The sequence below is a fragment of the Meriones unguiculatus genome, chromosome 1, assembly GCF_030254825.1.
Source record: "Meriones unguiculatus strain TT.TT164.6M chromosome 1, Bangor_MerUng_6.1, whole genome shotgun sequence".
NCBI lineage: Eukaryota > Metazoa > Chordata > Mammalia > Rodentia > Muridae > Meriones > Meriones unguiculatus.
In genome coordinates, this window is record NC_083349.1 from 34,290,070 (window position 1) to 34,305,397 (window position 15,328).

Genomic DNA, 15,328 nt, shown 5'->3' on the forward strand with positions numbered 1-15,328 from the left:
AGTGAAGCTGAAGTGTGTCCAACATCTGAGAATGCAGCAAACAGCATGCTTCTAAATACCCTGTCTTCATGTTTTTGTAAGACCTGCTAGTTCTGTCTCTCTGTCACTGTCTCTCTCTGGTCTTTCGAGTCAGTGTTTCTCTGTGTAGCTTGGCTGTCCTGGACTCTCTTTGTAGACCAGGCCTGCCCCGCCTCCCTGAGTGCTGGGATAACTGGCCTTTCTTTTCTTTTTCTTTTCTTTACTTTTTTGACAGGGTCTCATTGTATGGCCCTGGCTGGCCTGAAACCAGCTATGAGCTTACAGCAATCCTCCTGCTTTCAGAGTTCACCATCACATCTAGTCTTTCATCTTATTTTGCAATGTAATTTTCTCTGTCATGCTTTCGTTTCAGACATTTTTACCTTGGTAATTTCAGATGTCTCTGTCTTGATTTTTTTTTTTTAATCACTATTCACAAATATAAAAACTAACTTTATTGTGATTGGTGGAACAAAGAAGAAAGGAGTAAAAGCAGACACAGCATTGGTTTCTGAATGACAGACTTTAATGCTGATAGAACTGATTTATTCAAAAGAGTAGAGCTTACCATCAACAGTTTTGCATTTCACACTTCATAATGACAGTAATTATTAAAGCAACAAAAAACATCCATTTGTACCCATCCTACCTATGAATTACTAAAACAACTTCTTCCACACAAAATCATGGGGAGAGGAAATAAATTCTTAAATAAACTCTATTAGATGAGTGACAACAAACACTTGTTTAGAGATAATCATGTTCCTGGTTTTCAAGGTGAAAGGTTTTTTTGTTTGTTTGTTTGGTTGGTTGGTTGTTTTTTTAACGTTGGCCTTGGCAGAACCTAGGCAATTGCCTATACAATGGAAGAATCTTTTTAAATTAACTTATTTAACAAATGATACGTAAGTCTTGATTGACTTAATCACTAGAATCTGATTTCGTTTTGTGGACGTGATTACAAAGTAAAAGTTTTCTATAAAAAGACCTATATGATAGCATTAAAATTAGTGTATAATAACAAATACGAATTTAACTCAAAAAAGCCTGTCTCTCTCCCAGTGAACTGCAATTGTAACTGCAATTCTGCACTATTTTATGGTTTCATTTCCAAGTTCCCTTTTCAGTTCTTCAAATTGTTTATCCCACTGTATGGATTTAAGTCAGATGGAAAAGTTAAAAAACAAAACACACCGAGTCCCAATAAACAGACACTGCATGAGCCCCGGCATCAGGCACGGGGATGCTACAGCATCAGACACAGTCCAACAAGTGCAATGTTGGCAAGGCGAGCCATCACGGGTGCGGAAGCTTCATGGCACGTTAACGTGGGCCTCGGGGAGCCCGCAATCCTGGTTTTACCCCTGTAGTGGGGGAAAAAAAATCCCTCAAACTTTCTATCTAACTGTAAACTAAATGCAGTCCCACTGCAAGAATAGCAACGTTTAGATGAATAACATCAAATACTTGATTTAAAAAAAAATACTTGTAATTTTAAAATAACTTAATTTCCAGTTTTGCAAAGTTTATGAGTTCATCCAAAGCTGGGCCTGGTGGTGCTTGCCTGTGATCCCAGGACTCGAGGAGGCAGAGACAGGCGGATCTCTGTGAGCTTGGAAGCCAGCCGTGTCTATGAATCAAGCCCAGGAGAGCCAAAGCTACACAGACAATCCCTGTTTTGCAAAACCAAAAACCAAACATGGAAAAATAAAGAGTTCTTCCAATATGAAGCAAATGGTGCTGGATGTGTTAATTCTGGTAACAACCCAGGTCCGGGTTGCTTGCTGAATCACTGGACTATTGCTTCAACCCTTGTGTTTTCAAAATGGAAAAAGAAAAACTGCTTAAGTCACAGCTGTGTACACAAATTATAGGTCACCAGGTATCACTGGTTTGAGATTTAAAAGATGCCCTGTGTCAGACATAAAAGCCTTTCTACTGAGAGAAGCATCTGACAAATCCTCGGTGCAAACTAAAGAAACCTGTAGCCAGTATAGAGGACACAAGACCCGAGGCTGCATCACCATCATTGTGGCGTTCCGCAGCAAACACATTTCTCTTGGTCTACCACAAAACCAGCTTAGCCATTGATCCCTGACGTTTTTAATGACAGGGACTGTCATTAAAAGAAAAACACTTTCTACCTTTGAGGCAGAAAACATACTTTCTCACGGACTGTTAACGTTGGTTATGTTTTAAAAATAAAAGTACATGGTGTTGATTTTTGTTAAAAATCAAATGACAAGGTTTCACATTCATTAGAATTCTGGCTGAACAGTTTAGATTTAGCTAAATATTAGCAGAAAACAAACAAACAAAAACCTTCATTTGGGATGAGAACCAGAACTACAGAAACCCTAAGTTATTTGTCTTTTGGGAAAACAAACTGCAATAGCACAGCTCCTTCCCAGACATTCACACATGTGGACACAAGGCTCTCAACAAGGGCAGAGAGAGAGGAAGAAAGACATTAGCAACTAGTGGGCTAAGAATGCCAGTGGACGGACAACACGAATATTCAAGATCAGGATGTCGCCACCTGAGACAAGGCGGATCCAGTAGGCAGGCACCTTAATTTCTTGGGACAGAGCCAATTGCTGGCTTTAAACATGTACCAGGGCCTTAGCAATGGCCTCCATGGGTCTCTTCTTCCCTCGAATGCCTACTTTACCCTCCCTAGTTTTCTGCATTAGTTACTGGAGACTGGGTCATACCAAAGACCCAAAACACAGACATAGGATCCTAAAACAGCAACATGTATGTATGCCACTGTACAACATTCACAGTCTAGGAAGACAAGATAAAGAAATATATATATATGTATGTATGTATATATATATTTATTTATGGAAAATTTGAGTTGATTTCTTTCCCCTTTTAAAAAAGACATGAGTTCTTATTATTTTCCCCAGCCTGGCTGCTAATCACCTGAGCTTGGACAAACCTCCTGCTTAATAGGCAGAGGCCACACACACCCAGCTGCTTCCTAGAATTTTCTAACTTAAAAGCGAATTCATAGAAACTGGTGAACTCGAAACTGTCCTTTCCAATCCCGCCCCATTGCTTGTGAATACATGTATGCATAGTTAAGCAAAAATTCAGACAGAGATATCTATGCTGAACATATTTGAAGCTCCCTGAGATGACACACAGAGACACATCACCCCCACAAATCACAGCAGGAAGTAAATTATTTACAAGGATAACTTAGAGTAAAACCAAACGTCTATTCCAAAAAATATACAGGATAAATCATATGTTTGTGATTGGTCATTGCTACAAATTTATTCATGTCAAGAAAATGATCATGTTTAAAATTCTCAAGAGAATTTTGGCACAAATCAAATTTTGTTGAGATTAAGTACCTGGGTTCTTTGATTAGTCTAGGAGGCTGATTTTTCCCCCCCACTGGCCTCTTTTCCAGTCTCCTGGGTCTCATCTGTCCATAAAAATCTTGCCCAGCCTCCAGCCATCTTAAATCTGTCCTCGAAGTTACTCTAGAACACTTAGTGCATCAACCTTTCGTGTAACTGTATTCTCCAGAATTCGAGCAGCTTCCCTGTCACAGAGACTTAAAAACCACCATCCCAAAGGACCCCATATGAACCAAGGGAAGCAGATGAGGGCGCAGTTCGCGCACCCCTCTCACCCCCAGGACGGCCGCCAGCGGTTAGTGCTCTAAGTTCTCCAGGGCTTTATGCCTCAGATGCTCATCCAGACACTGGATGGCGAAGGGGTCGACGTCCATGTCGAACTTGTTGGCAAAAAGGTGGTGCTTGCGCAGCATCCATCTCAAGTCCCCCGCTCCGAAGACGCACACGGAGCGCACGTGCACTCCATTGCACGGGGGGTAAGGAGCGCCTCTGGAAACGTCGCCTTCGAAGTACTGCCACTTGACAAACCTCGCGATGGCATTCATGTCAGACAAGTCATACTTATTGCTGGAGGGGCGAGAACCAGGGACTTCAGGGATCCGCTGGATAGTGGCCCAAAGGAACTCGTCTGGGCTGTATGTGTCCTGCGCCCATTCCATGAACTTTTGGATATTTTCATTTTCTAGCACATGGCCTACATATTCCCTACTGACCACAAAGTAGGCGCTGCCTGAAAAAAGAGGAGTTTTGAGTGGAGGCTGCGCTTTGGCTACCCCAGTGTTAGTCAGCTTCCCATCAACAATGGTGTGCCGCTTTTTCCATCTTTCTTCCTTGTTGGGAGGCATCTTCTCAGTTTCCAGGTTGTTTTCACCTATGAACGACTTGAGCTTCCTGACAATTTCCAGGTTGGTTTTAATAGGGAAATCCATACCACAGAGATTAATCAAGTACTTCCAGTTTGCATTCATTCTGTACAGGTCCTTCATGCAGTTGAGGTCGGCCTGAACCCGACTCCAGGAGGCATAAACAACATTCTCCAACTGGCTGGCCACAAAGACATTATCGAAGCAGGACGCAATGCCCGCCACTGCGGCTAAAAAGGATTCCTCTGCTTTCTTGTCCACATGGATGCAGTAGAAATTCTGGGGCATGTAGATGGCCCTCAGGAGCCTGTCAAGCATTTCAATCTTATGGTGAACCACGATGGAATATGCAATTGGAAAGCCTGCCTCTTCTTTACTAAGGGGCTCCACAATATATTTGCGAGTCTTGATGAAAGAGGCGCAGTTATGCGTCATGTTTATATAGTCATGTGGGGTCCACCTTGGGCGCTTCCTGAATTGCACTGTTATTATCTCCAGCTTCGCCTTTTGGATTTCATCTGGGTCACCCTCTAAAACTTTAGTGCAATTAATGTTGCTGGTATGACCATCTCCAGAAAGTTCCAAGTGTCTGACACTAACAAATTCAAGCTTCTGATGAATTCTTAAAACAGAGAAGGTTATTAGAGAGAGAACAAGACCCATGAGGTAGTATTTTGTAGGATAAGAAAAAAGTCTCTTCCGAAACAAGTTTCTAAGCATTTCAAAACAGTTCCAGGCTTCCCTTTGTGATGGGGCAATCTTCTAGGCCTTGGACACCAATGAGGTTTCCTCTGATTTTTCTCTGTTGTGGTCAGAGGAGTTGCCAGTTTATCAGGACGAGATATCACTGGACAGGATGGAGCTACAAAGAAAGAAATAATAATGAAAGCCATCTGTAAATGCAATAGTTTACAGTTTCTTCTCAAGCTCAAAATTAGCTCCTTTGCTACAAGGCCATATATTTAAAAATATATACATAAGATTGACTTAATATACTGAGATTACTTCAAAGAAGACCCATTGTTCTCATGTTAAAGCCAAAAACTGGGGTAAAAATATGCACCAAATCTAACACAAAGATGTCCTAATATACCCTACAAAAACATCTGAGGCCCGGTGGGATGGCACAAGCCTTTAATCCCGGCACTCCAGAGGCAGAGGCAAGCCTGGTCTATGTAGTGAGTTGTAGGAGAGCCTGGGCTACAAAAAGAGAGACTGTCTCAAAAAATAGAAAAATCTGAACTGCAGGGATATAGGAATCTAAGAATATAGGTGAAGATCATGGAAGTAATTACTCAACTGCCCACACACCATGAGTTCCAGTACTCTGCCAGTTCTAAGAATAAGCACCTCCTCCTGACATCAGCAGCTATCAGCAGCCAAGAGAGGTGCAAGGATCAGATCCATTCTGCTTTTTGCCGATTTAGGGCTATACTACACTTAAGAGATCAGCATAAAAACAATTGTGAATCCTAGGACCCTGGAAGCAAGATGATTCTACTGACCATTCAAAGTGGGCTGAAAAGGCTTAGCTGAACCAAAGGCAGATTGGTGTTGAGTTGGCCCCTAAGTGTAGCTCCAGATTGATAATGTGTTCAGTGGACAACACAGTTTTCATGACCCCGGCACTGGCTACTGCAGACTATAAACCCTTACACAATACTTGGGCTGGGGATGTAGTTCAGTTGACAGAATGTTTGCTTGGCATGCAAGAAGCCCTGATTCAATGTACTATATAAAATCAGGTGGAGGGCGCAGCCATAACCCCAGCATTCAGGAGGTAAAGGCCAGCAGGATCAGAAGTGTAGCGTCATCCCTGGGCACATAATACGTCTGAGGCTACCTGAATCAGGAACAGGAAGCACACAAACAACACTTCTATAAGTTAGAAAGATCTTTGTCAAAATTCAAATGCCAGGAGCTCAACAAATATTTCGCACATAAAATGTTTGTAAACAAGGATTATGTGTGTTTCTGCACACACATATGGGGGTGACATGCTTGTATACATACATGTCACAGGCATTGATTCTCAGTTGCTCTTTGACTTTGTTTTGTAACAGGGTCTCTCATTGTCCCACAGATCACATGGTATCGATAGATTCTGTAGGCTGGCTGGACGCCCGAGGACCTGACTTCATCTGTCTCTTAAGCACTGAAATGACAAACTACAAAGCTATACCAGTTTTCGGGGGGTGGGGGTGGGAAGGGGTCATGGATTCTGGGGATTGAACTCAGGTTCTTAGATTTACAAGTGAGCACTTCAATGACAGAGCTAACTCCCTGACACATTTTTTTTTTATTTGTAATTATTTGTATGGGAAGGCGTAAGCCCACATGAGTACAGGTGCCTACAGAGACCAAAGGCATGGGATTATGAGGCACCCAACGTGTTGAGAATGAGTCCTTTGCAAAAGCAGCAAGCACTCTTAACCACTGAGCCGGCTCTCCAGCACCTCTCCCCTCCAGCCCCCACCGTGTTTCTTTCTTTCTTTGTTTTTTAAGAACAATCCTGTAAACTCAGCGTATGAAAGACTTTAATCCCAGCACTCAGAAGCCAGAGGCAGGTGGATGTTTGTGAGTTCCAGGCCAGACAATGACACATAGTAAGACTCTGCTTCAAAAACAAACAAACAGAAATAAAACAAAAAATAAACACAAACAAAAAGAACACTTTTGTGGCATGGCAACTGGTTCTGTTAGAGTCCTCTTCACAGAATGTTCAAAGGTCATTCATTTTATCCTGACAGGATCTGAAGCAATTTTTGGTGGGGGTGGGGTGGGATGAGGTGAGGGAGAGTGTTTTTGTCATTGTTTGGAGGCCAGGTTGACCTTGAACTACTGAAGATGCTCCTGCTTCCACTTCCCAAGTACCGACTGGCATTGCAGGTATGGAGTACCAAGCCAGGCTTGACGCGAGTTTCTGACACCAAAATAAATGATGCCACTTGAAAACATGGAAGTCATTTGTTACTACGAAGACAAGGTGAAAAATAAATGACTGCCCACTGTAAATGCAGATAACATTAACACAACTATTCAGACAACACTGTACCGTTTAGAATCACCGGAAGTCTGGATTTGCCGCAGCGCTGAGTCCTGGGGACATCCTGCACTCGATCCCAGGGGCTATCGCTCTGTGGCCAAGTTTCTACCACACCCCAGACATCTGGCGACGAGGACATGTCCCGGCAGGCTTTTCAAACAGTCTGTAAAATGACAAGGGAAGTGAGCGAGGGGCGGCCAACGGCCTGTGTCCGTACTACTCCACACCCTAGAAACGGAGCTATTCCGGGAAGTTTACTCTCTGCTCCTCTCCCTCAAAGCCATGGCTAACTGAGGTCTCTACAGTCTTACTTCTTTTTCTAATACTATGTTGGTAGGATTCAGGTTAAACTGTTGTTTTTTTTTTTTCTTTCTCTCTCCTCCTCCTTCTTTGGAACCAAGCCAAGAGCCTAATGCATGCTATGTAACTGGCACAGGTTAAGCTTTCTAAAAGAAACGCAACAGCACCCCCAAAATGAGTGCTAGGTAACAGTTTAACAGTCTAATCTAACTGGGAAATCCCACACATTTTGTCCTCGCTATGAAGGCTCTCCATGCTTAGTGAGGTATTAACGACAACCTCACAGTTAAGTAAGCTGCTCACATCATTTTCTTTCACTCACCAACACTTAAGCTTTCTACCACTCGCATATCAACAATAGGGGCTTGAGAGATGCTCAGGGGTTAAGAATGCTTGCCGCTCTTCCAGAGGACTTGAGTTTGGTTCTCAGCACCCATGTCAGGTGGCTCAAAAGCAGGCTCCATACTTACATAACTATACACAATACACAATTAAAAAGAAAACAGTAACTTAAATATCAACAATAAACAATATTTCTTTAAGTAATCCTTGCCCCCTTTTAGTTTAGTATTTCTGTCTAGTCATTTGCAGACAAAGAAGCTAACTAAACAGACTTCCCCCTTTCTTTTCTTTTCTTTTCTTTTTTTTTTTTTTTAATCTCTGAGGCAGTCTCACTGTACAGCCCAAAGCCTTCTGTGAATTTGTAACCCTCAAGCCTCCACCGCCAGGGTGCTGGGATTAAAGAGCTTCCCATTAACAGCCTCTTAAAAAAAAAAAAAAAAAAAAAAAGATACTAAACAATCAGTAAGTAACAAGAAGCCTTAGCAGGACAGGACTGAAGGTCTGATTTTCCAGAGTCAACACTGTATCACAAGATGTACAGCTACAACAATAAACGTTTACAAGGCATGCAAAGAAAACAAAAACCTGCCCCATACATAGGTGAAAAGAGGTCACTTTTATCTCCAAAGGAGGCCAAGCACTAGCCTTAACAGACAAAATAACTACTCTACATCCATTCAAACACCTTAAGGATTAAACACAACTATGAGATGGCTAACGATATTCAGAATGGCAGTAAAAAGAATTTAGTTTTAAAAAAGGAGTAACAGAAATCTGGAGTGGATATGTTACAGTCACTAAATGGAACTGACACAATATAATGGCTGAACTGACTAGAAAAGCAGGATTGAACTGACATAAGGAAGACTCAGGAGCTGGAGAGATGGTTCAGTGGTTGGGCATCCAGAGGACCAGAGTTTAATTCCCAACACCCACATGGCATCTCACGGCTGTCTGTAACTCCAGTTCCAGGGGATCCAATACCATCACACAAACAGACATGCAGGTAAAACAGCAATGCCCACAAAATGAAATAAATTATAAAAAAAAAAAAAAAAGGAAAAGAAAGAATCAGTGAGGCTGAGACAAGCGAAGTGACAGTATTCGGTCTGAGGAACAAAAAGAAAACAATTATGGAACACTGACAGAGTCTCTGAGACCCGAGAGATGACATGAAAAATGTCTAGGCAGATGAGTAAGGGGAGTCCCAGAAGAAGAGAACAAAGAAAGCGGGTACAGGAAGAACTGCTGAATAAATGGCTGAAAAGCTTTCAAAATTAGCTTTCTACGAATTCATCTATACATTCAAACAACTCAACTAATACACTCAACGAAGACACTGCAGTATAATCCGACAGTTGGGCAGTTTCTTCATGACTAAAGCAGAGCAGCTTTTCAACCCAACAGTCACATTCCTGGTAATTTACACAGTGAATTGCAAAAGCTTGCAAATGAATGCTTACAGAAACTTTACTCAAAACTGCCAAACTTTGGACATACTCACGGGGTCCTTCAATAGCTAAATAGATAAACGTACTGCTTGCTGAGGTATAGCCTTAACTGAGAGCAATGAGTCCACATGCCAGCGACTGTGAAGTTGAAATACGCACAGCCAAGAGATAAAAACTTGGAGACGTGGTTCCTGCTGCTGGCAAGCTGAGCACGGGTGTCATTTCATTTCCAAAGTGTGGGAACTTTATGTAAAGAGTCTATATAATATATAAGGCATTTCCAGGTGGGCTAATTCCTAAATAGGCTCGTTTAAGGTCATGGACATTAGGCGGACGAACAGGAGCACTTCCGCTTAGCCTGCACCATAAAGTCTGGGCTGGGAACAACGAAAAAGACACCTCAAAAGTACGTCAATATAGGAGTCCCCTCCGGAAAGAGTCAGCCCCGCTTAGTGGAGAACACATCCGCACAATGAAACAGCACTGAACGGTAAAAGGAAATAAGCTGTCACATCACAACAGAAAGAAACCAACTTGAAACGATCGCAAACTGGGTCGTTCCGAGTACTCGGTGTTCTGGAAAGGGCAAAACTATAGTGGGAGTAGTAAGACCAGTATTTGTCAGAGGTGTGGGAGAAGGGGGGGAAGGGTGAGCAAGTAGGGCTTGTTAGAGACCAGAGACATGACTCCACGTGTGATTGTGGCGAAGGGACATTACAAGCCCCCCGCCCCAGAATGATCCGCAAGTAATTTCTGAGCACAGGGGTGCAGCTCGGCAGTAGAGCACTTGCCTGGCATGCATTAGGTGCTGGGTTTACTCCTCTGTGTTGAGGAAAGGGCTGGTGGGGGTGCCGGTTATAACAAACACAGCGTAATTGGGGGTGAGAGCTCATTGGTTTAAAGCGCTTACTGCTCTTCCAGACGACAAGGGTTCGGTTCCCAGCACCCATGTTAGGCAGCTGCAACCACGTGGAACTTCAATTAAAAAGGACATGGTGTTGTTTTCTTTGGCTTCCACGGGGACCCATACACACACAGACACATACACACACTTAAAAATACTAATGCAAGATGTTCATAATTGTGGAAATAGTGCAGTGTATGGAAACTACTCTTTTCTGTTAACCTAAAACTGTTCTGTCAAAATCTATTAAAATGAATCATACACCCTGGCTCACTGAGCTCCAAACAATATAAACTCAAAAGGTGCTAGGTATGGTGGTCAGGGTCTTTAATTCCAGTCCTCTAGGGACGAAGGCTCAGAGGTCTGGGCTACACAGTGAGACCAGGACTCAAAAAATAAGACAAATAAAAGAAAACCCACGAATGATTGTCATCAAAAGTTCAATGATCTTCCCCAGGGTCCGAGGATTGTTCAAGGTTCCTGAATAAACTGCATTGAAAAAAAAAAAGTTCAATGATCAGTAAAAACATTGAGAAATTAGAACAGTCCCAGGAAAAATAAACTTATGCTAATGAAACTGCTCTACAAGAAATAGTAAATGGAGTCATCTGGCTGAAATAAAAGGATGCTGGCCAGTAGATCAAACTCATACAAATTATTACTACCCAGCAGTGGTGGTATACACACAGATAAGCATGCAAACTGTGAGTCTCTGTTCCCTGTGATACTCTGCCATCTGCCTTGAGAGATGCCATGGAGTGCTATGGTGAAGGCAGTCGCATACCTAACTCGCAATGGTTTAGCTCCCAAAATCTTGGGTTTTGGCATGTAAATGCTATCAACCAAAATCCAGTAAAACTATCCTCTAGGCTGTGCGATCCATCCCCCACACCAGAAAAGAAGGGAAGGGAGAAGGGAGGGGAGGGAAAGGAGAGAGATGAAATTCAGTAAAGCAAGGTCAGCAGTGGAAGGCAACGGGAGGCAAGTGACACCAGCTCAGCAGCACCCATAATTAACCAGAGCACTTTGGGAGTGCTATTACCTCAGTGCTGTAAAACACGGGCTGCTGTCTACATTTATTTAATCAAGTAATGACCATTTTCCACAGTTCAGTATGGTTAGGCTCAAACAGAAAAAGTCAAGCAGGGCTAAGGGTGCAAGCCAGGACAGGGCTATTTTTTACAGGAGATACAAGCAAAGTCCCCAAACCACTGATTGTCAGATCAGATTCATTTTGAAATATGCAAGAAACACAGAAAGACAGCCAAGGCCGAAAATGAGGACATTTCAAAACCGCAATCTACTTGATTTAACCAGGATGCACTTTTGTATGTCAAAATAAAATGGATTCTACAATGTCATTCATATTCATCCCCACACCACAGACTTAAGTGTAAGTTAATTTGCAGAAAGACCATGCAAAGAGGGAAATGGCGAGAGTCCGCATTTAAAGAAACACACTGCGTGTGACTCAGGCTATACCTTCCTGATGACTGTACGTAGGGGGGTACAGTAAAGAAACTGTCACCATATCTGCTCTATCAGGGAGAAGGTTGTTATTGTGAATAAGAGAGAAAATACCCAGAGTCATCTGGAAGAGTTCAGAGCAGAGAGAAACAAGCAGACTGGACATGGCCAGGGCTAGAGAAGCGGTAGAGAACAGAGGAGACAGCAAGAGATGAGCATGGGGTCTGCGGGTGGAGGGGCTGAGATACAGAACAGACAGAGAGAGCAGGGGCGGACAAATCATGTGGATTATAAGGAGAAGCTATGGAGAGGAATTCGTTTGGGGGGTGGGGAAGCTGTTTTTACAAGTTCTAAGGAATGCTTGCTTTTTTTAAATCTAACCACTAGAAATCTTTCTACAAGCCAGCTTGAGCTCATTTCTAGATATATGAAGGGCCTGAGACTTAACAATTACATTTTTAATAATAATAATAATAAAAAGAATTAAGCATGGTAGTACACAACTATAACCCCAGCACTTAGGAGGCAGATAGCAGGATGAGAAGTTCAAGTACCAGGCCAGCTTAGCCCTTATAGCAAAACAGAAGAAGCTGGGCATGGTGGCACACACCTTTCATCCCAGCAATCAGTAGGCAGATGCTGACAGATTTCTGTGCATTTGAGGCCATACTGAGTTCTAGGACAGCCAGAGCTATGTGGTGAGCCCCTGACTCAAACAACAACAATGAAAAGGCAAAGATTATTTTCAAAGGTCTTTATTTTTACAACATATGCATGTTGAGGTCAAAGGATGAACTATAGAAGTTGATTCTCTCCTTCCACCACGTAGGTCCCAAGAATCCAACTCAGTTCATCATGCTTGTCAGCAAGCACTTTTACCCAGAGCCATCTCATCGGCTCCAAAGCAAGAATTTTGAGAGATTAACAATGTATATCGTATTATAAATGAACATATCAAACTCTATCTACTGTACCTTTTCCCTTCCTGGTTTACAGTGCTCAGATAGAAACCAAGGGCCTCCAGCATGCAAGGCAAGCACTTTACCTGAGCCATACCAGTGACGCTGCAATACCACTTTTAAATGAATGGAAATACCCCCTTAAAACTTCGTATGTGCCAGGTGGTGGTGGTGCAGGCCTTTAATCCCAGCACTTGAGAGGCAGAGGCAGGCTGAACTCAAGGCCAGCCTGATCTACAGAGCAAGTTCCAGGACAGCCAGAGAGAGCCACACAAAGAAACCCTGTCTCCAGAAGCCAATAAATAAATAAATTGCACAGGCCCATGTACACAGAATATATGCACACACATATACGATCATACAAGCATGCAGAGCGGGGCCTGCGCTCCACTGCAAAAGGAAGCAAGTCTAAATCTGTCCATTTAGCATCTCATCCCAGGCAATACACTTCTCTGAGGGATTGTAAAATGAGCAAAATACCAACTCCCGTGTCTAATACCAAGCCATAGACGCATCTCAGGATTGTGACTCCAGCGAGAAAGCCTGAGGTGCTTACCAGGAGCAGACGGAGAGGTATGCTACAAACAGAGGGCCAGGACTGGACCCTTGGAGGAGGTTCCTCTTTCTTGCTCTCTGCACCTCCACCTCTTTTCCTTTCGGCATGCCCAGCCTCCACCCTTCCCAGCCCTCTTACAGGGTGGTTTCTATGTGTCTGCCACTCTCTGAGGTCTGCTGAGATTCTGAGGTCTCCCAGTGAGAGAGAGTCTGACTCATGTGGGTAAAAGTGCTTGTTGTCATGGATCTTCTGCTCTCAGAATTCATCTGCAGTTTTCTGAGGCTCCTGACAAGCAGCATGGACCCTTTCTAAGCAGTGCTGGGTTGCATTTTTGGTGGTCCTTAGGAAAGAGTATTTTGAATATTACAACCAAGGTTACACTGCATGATGAAGAAAGAGGAGAGTCAAAGCTACAACTCCTTGAGACCTGGCATGCCACTGGCAGGCACAGAAAAGCTTAGTGTTTACAGAATGAGTGTGGTCTCCATTCACAGCCCATGCTCCCCTGCTGAGAGTGTAATGTCTATCCCCTTTATCCTTTTGGTTGCTGGGGAAAAGCTGCGTTCAGTTCCCTATGCTTGCAAGAAGCAGACACTTCTAAATGTATACTGCTTGAAGATCAAATTATAAGTCATCTTTAAAAGTACGGAGTTGAAAAGGCCAGGATTTAAAACTCCGAAGTTACGGAAAATGGCTGATGACCGTCACCTGCAGCCTCATGAGCTGACTCCTTAAGCAGGTGGTAGGGCACTGGGGGCAGAGCCTGCTGAGGGCTCTGATGAAGTCGGACAAGGAAGGCTTCATTTCCAAATAAGCAAGCCTACCAACCAGCAGGCTACTGGTGACACAAAATACAGGCATCTTCACAGAAAGTCACACAGACCTTTTCTTGGTAAATCTGCAAGGCATATTTCACACACACACAAACACACACACACACACACACACACACACACACACACACACACCCAAGAGGTGTGGAGTCTACCCCTAACTTTGATGGCAATATAAACAGCATGATTGCTTTTGAGGTGCTTAATATTTTCCAGGAACTCTACCAAGTGATTTGCCTGTATAAGCACACACTGCTTTCTTGGTACAATTCTAGCCTGTTTAATTATATATACCACTGTAAAATACACTATTTTAAAATACTGGATGTGCATTAGTGATGCATTAATGCCTTAACTAATTGTCACTGAGAGGAAGTAAAATTAGCCTTTAACTGTGTTACCATCTACAGAATAAAAAAACTGGTCCCCATGGCTGAACTAATGGCAGGGAGAATTCTACAGAAATCTTTCCTCTTTATTCTCCCACTGAGACTAAACATCACTTTCACTTCGCCCATTGGTGGGCAGTGCTGACTCTTCTCTTCTCAATCCCTAAAAGGCAGCTGGCAGCTCCAGTGGGCAATGAAGCTGCCCTTTTTGCTCACACAGCTTGCAGGAAAGATGAAGTGATGGTTCCCAACGGAAGCCCAGGAAGGAGGGCAGGAACAGAATTTCCAGCGAGCTTCAATCACAGGTGACTTGAATCTCGACAAAGGGGAGGGTTGAGATCTGAGGAGATGTTATGTCTGCTCAGGAAGTAGAGACCTCAGGCAAGGGACACAGGAAGGAAGAAGAGGTCTGGCACACAACCGGCCAACAGGAAGGTGAGTAAGGGGTGATGCAGATTACGCTCAAGTTGTGCAACTCGGTGTGCTTCTCACCACGCCAGCTGCATGTGGGAGAAGGGTGACAAACGGACTCCGTCTCTGTTCTCTCTCTTCCTCTCTCTCTCTCTCTCTCACACACACACACAGACACACGCTCCTTTAAAACGTTCCCTTCGAGAAGCAGGCTACGGTTTGCACAGAAGCAGAGCCACCTGGCTCCAAGGCCAATTCTGCTCTGCCCTGGGCTCCTCCAGGGTCCCTACCTATTAGATGAGTAAGGTCAGCTGCACCCAAGTACACCTTCAATCCCAGCACAGAGGAGGCAGAGGCAGGCAGAGCTCTGTGTGTGCAAAGTCAGTCTGGCCTAAGCGGACCACAGCAGTAATAA

The 15,328-nt window shown here is 43.5% G+C and overlaps 1 protein-coding gene across 5 annotated transcripts in view; it reads right to left on the bottom strand.

Moving 5' to 3' along the window:
* Positions 1 to 522: 522 nt before the first annotated feature.
* The window catches only part of Gcnt1 (glucosaminyl (N-acetyl) transferase 1), a 45,684-nt gene continuing 30,878 nt past the window's right edge, over positions 523 to 15,328 (bottom strand). For 4 of the 5 annotated variants that reach the window (XM_060387222.1, XM_060387240.1, XM_021652355.2 and 1 more), the window contains 2 exons: positions 7,311 to 7,464; positions 523 to 5,117 (listed from right to left, as the gene is read on the bottom strand). In XM_060387222.1, the coding sequence (XP_060243205.1) occupies positions 3,689 to 4,975 (1,287 nt within the window). In that variant the 5' untranslated portion in view covers positions 4,976 to 5,117; positions 7,311 to 7,464 and the 3' untranslated portion in view covers positions 523 to 3,688. Of the gene's footprint in view, positions 5,118 to 7,310; positions 7,465 to 10,718; positions 10,743 to 15,328 lie in introns of those variants that run through there. The other variant, XM_060387248.1, reaches the window with a different exon arrangement.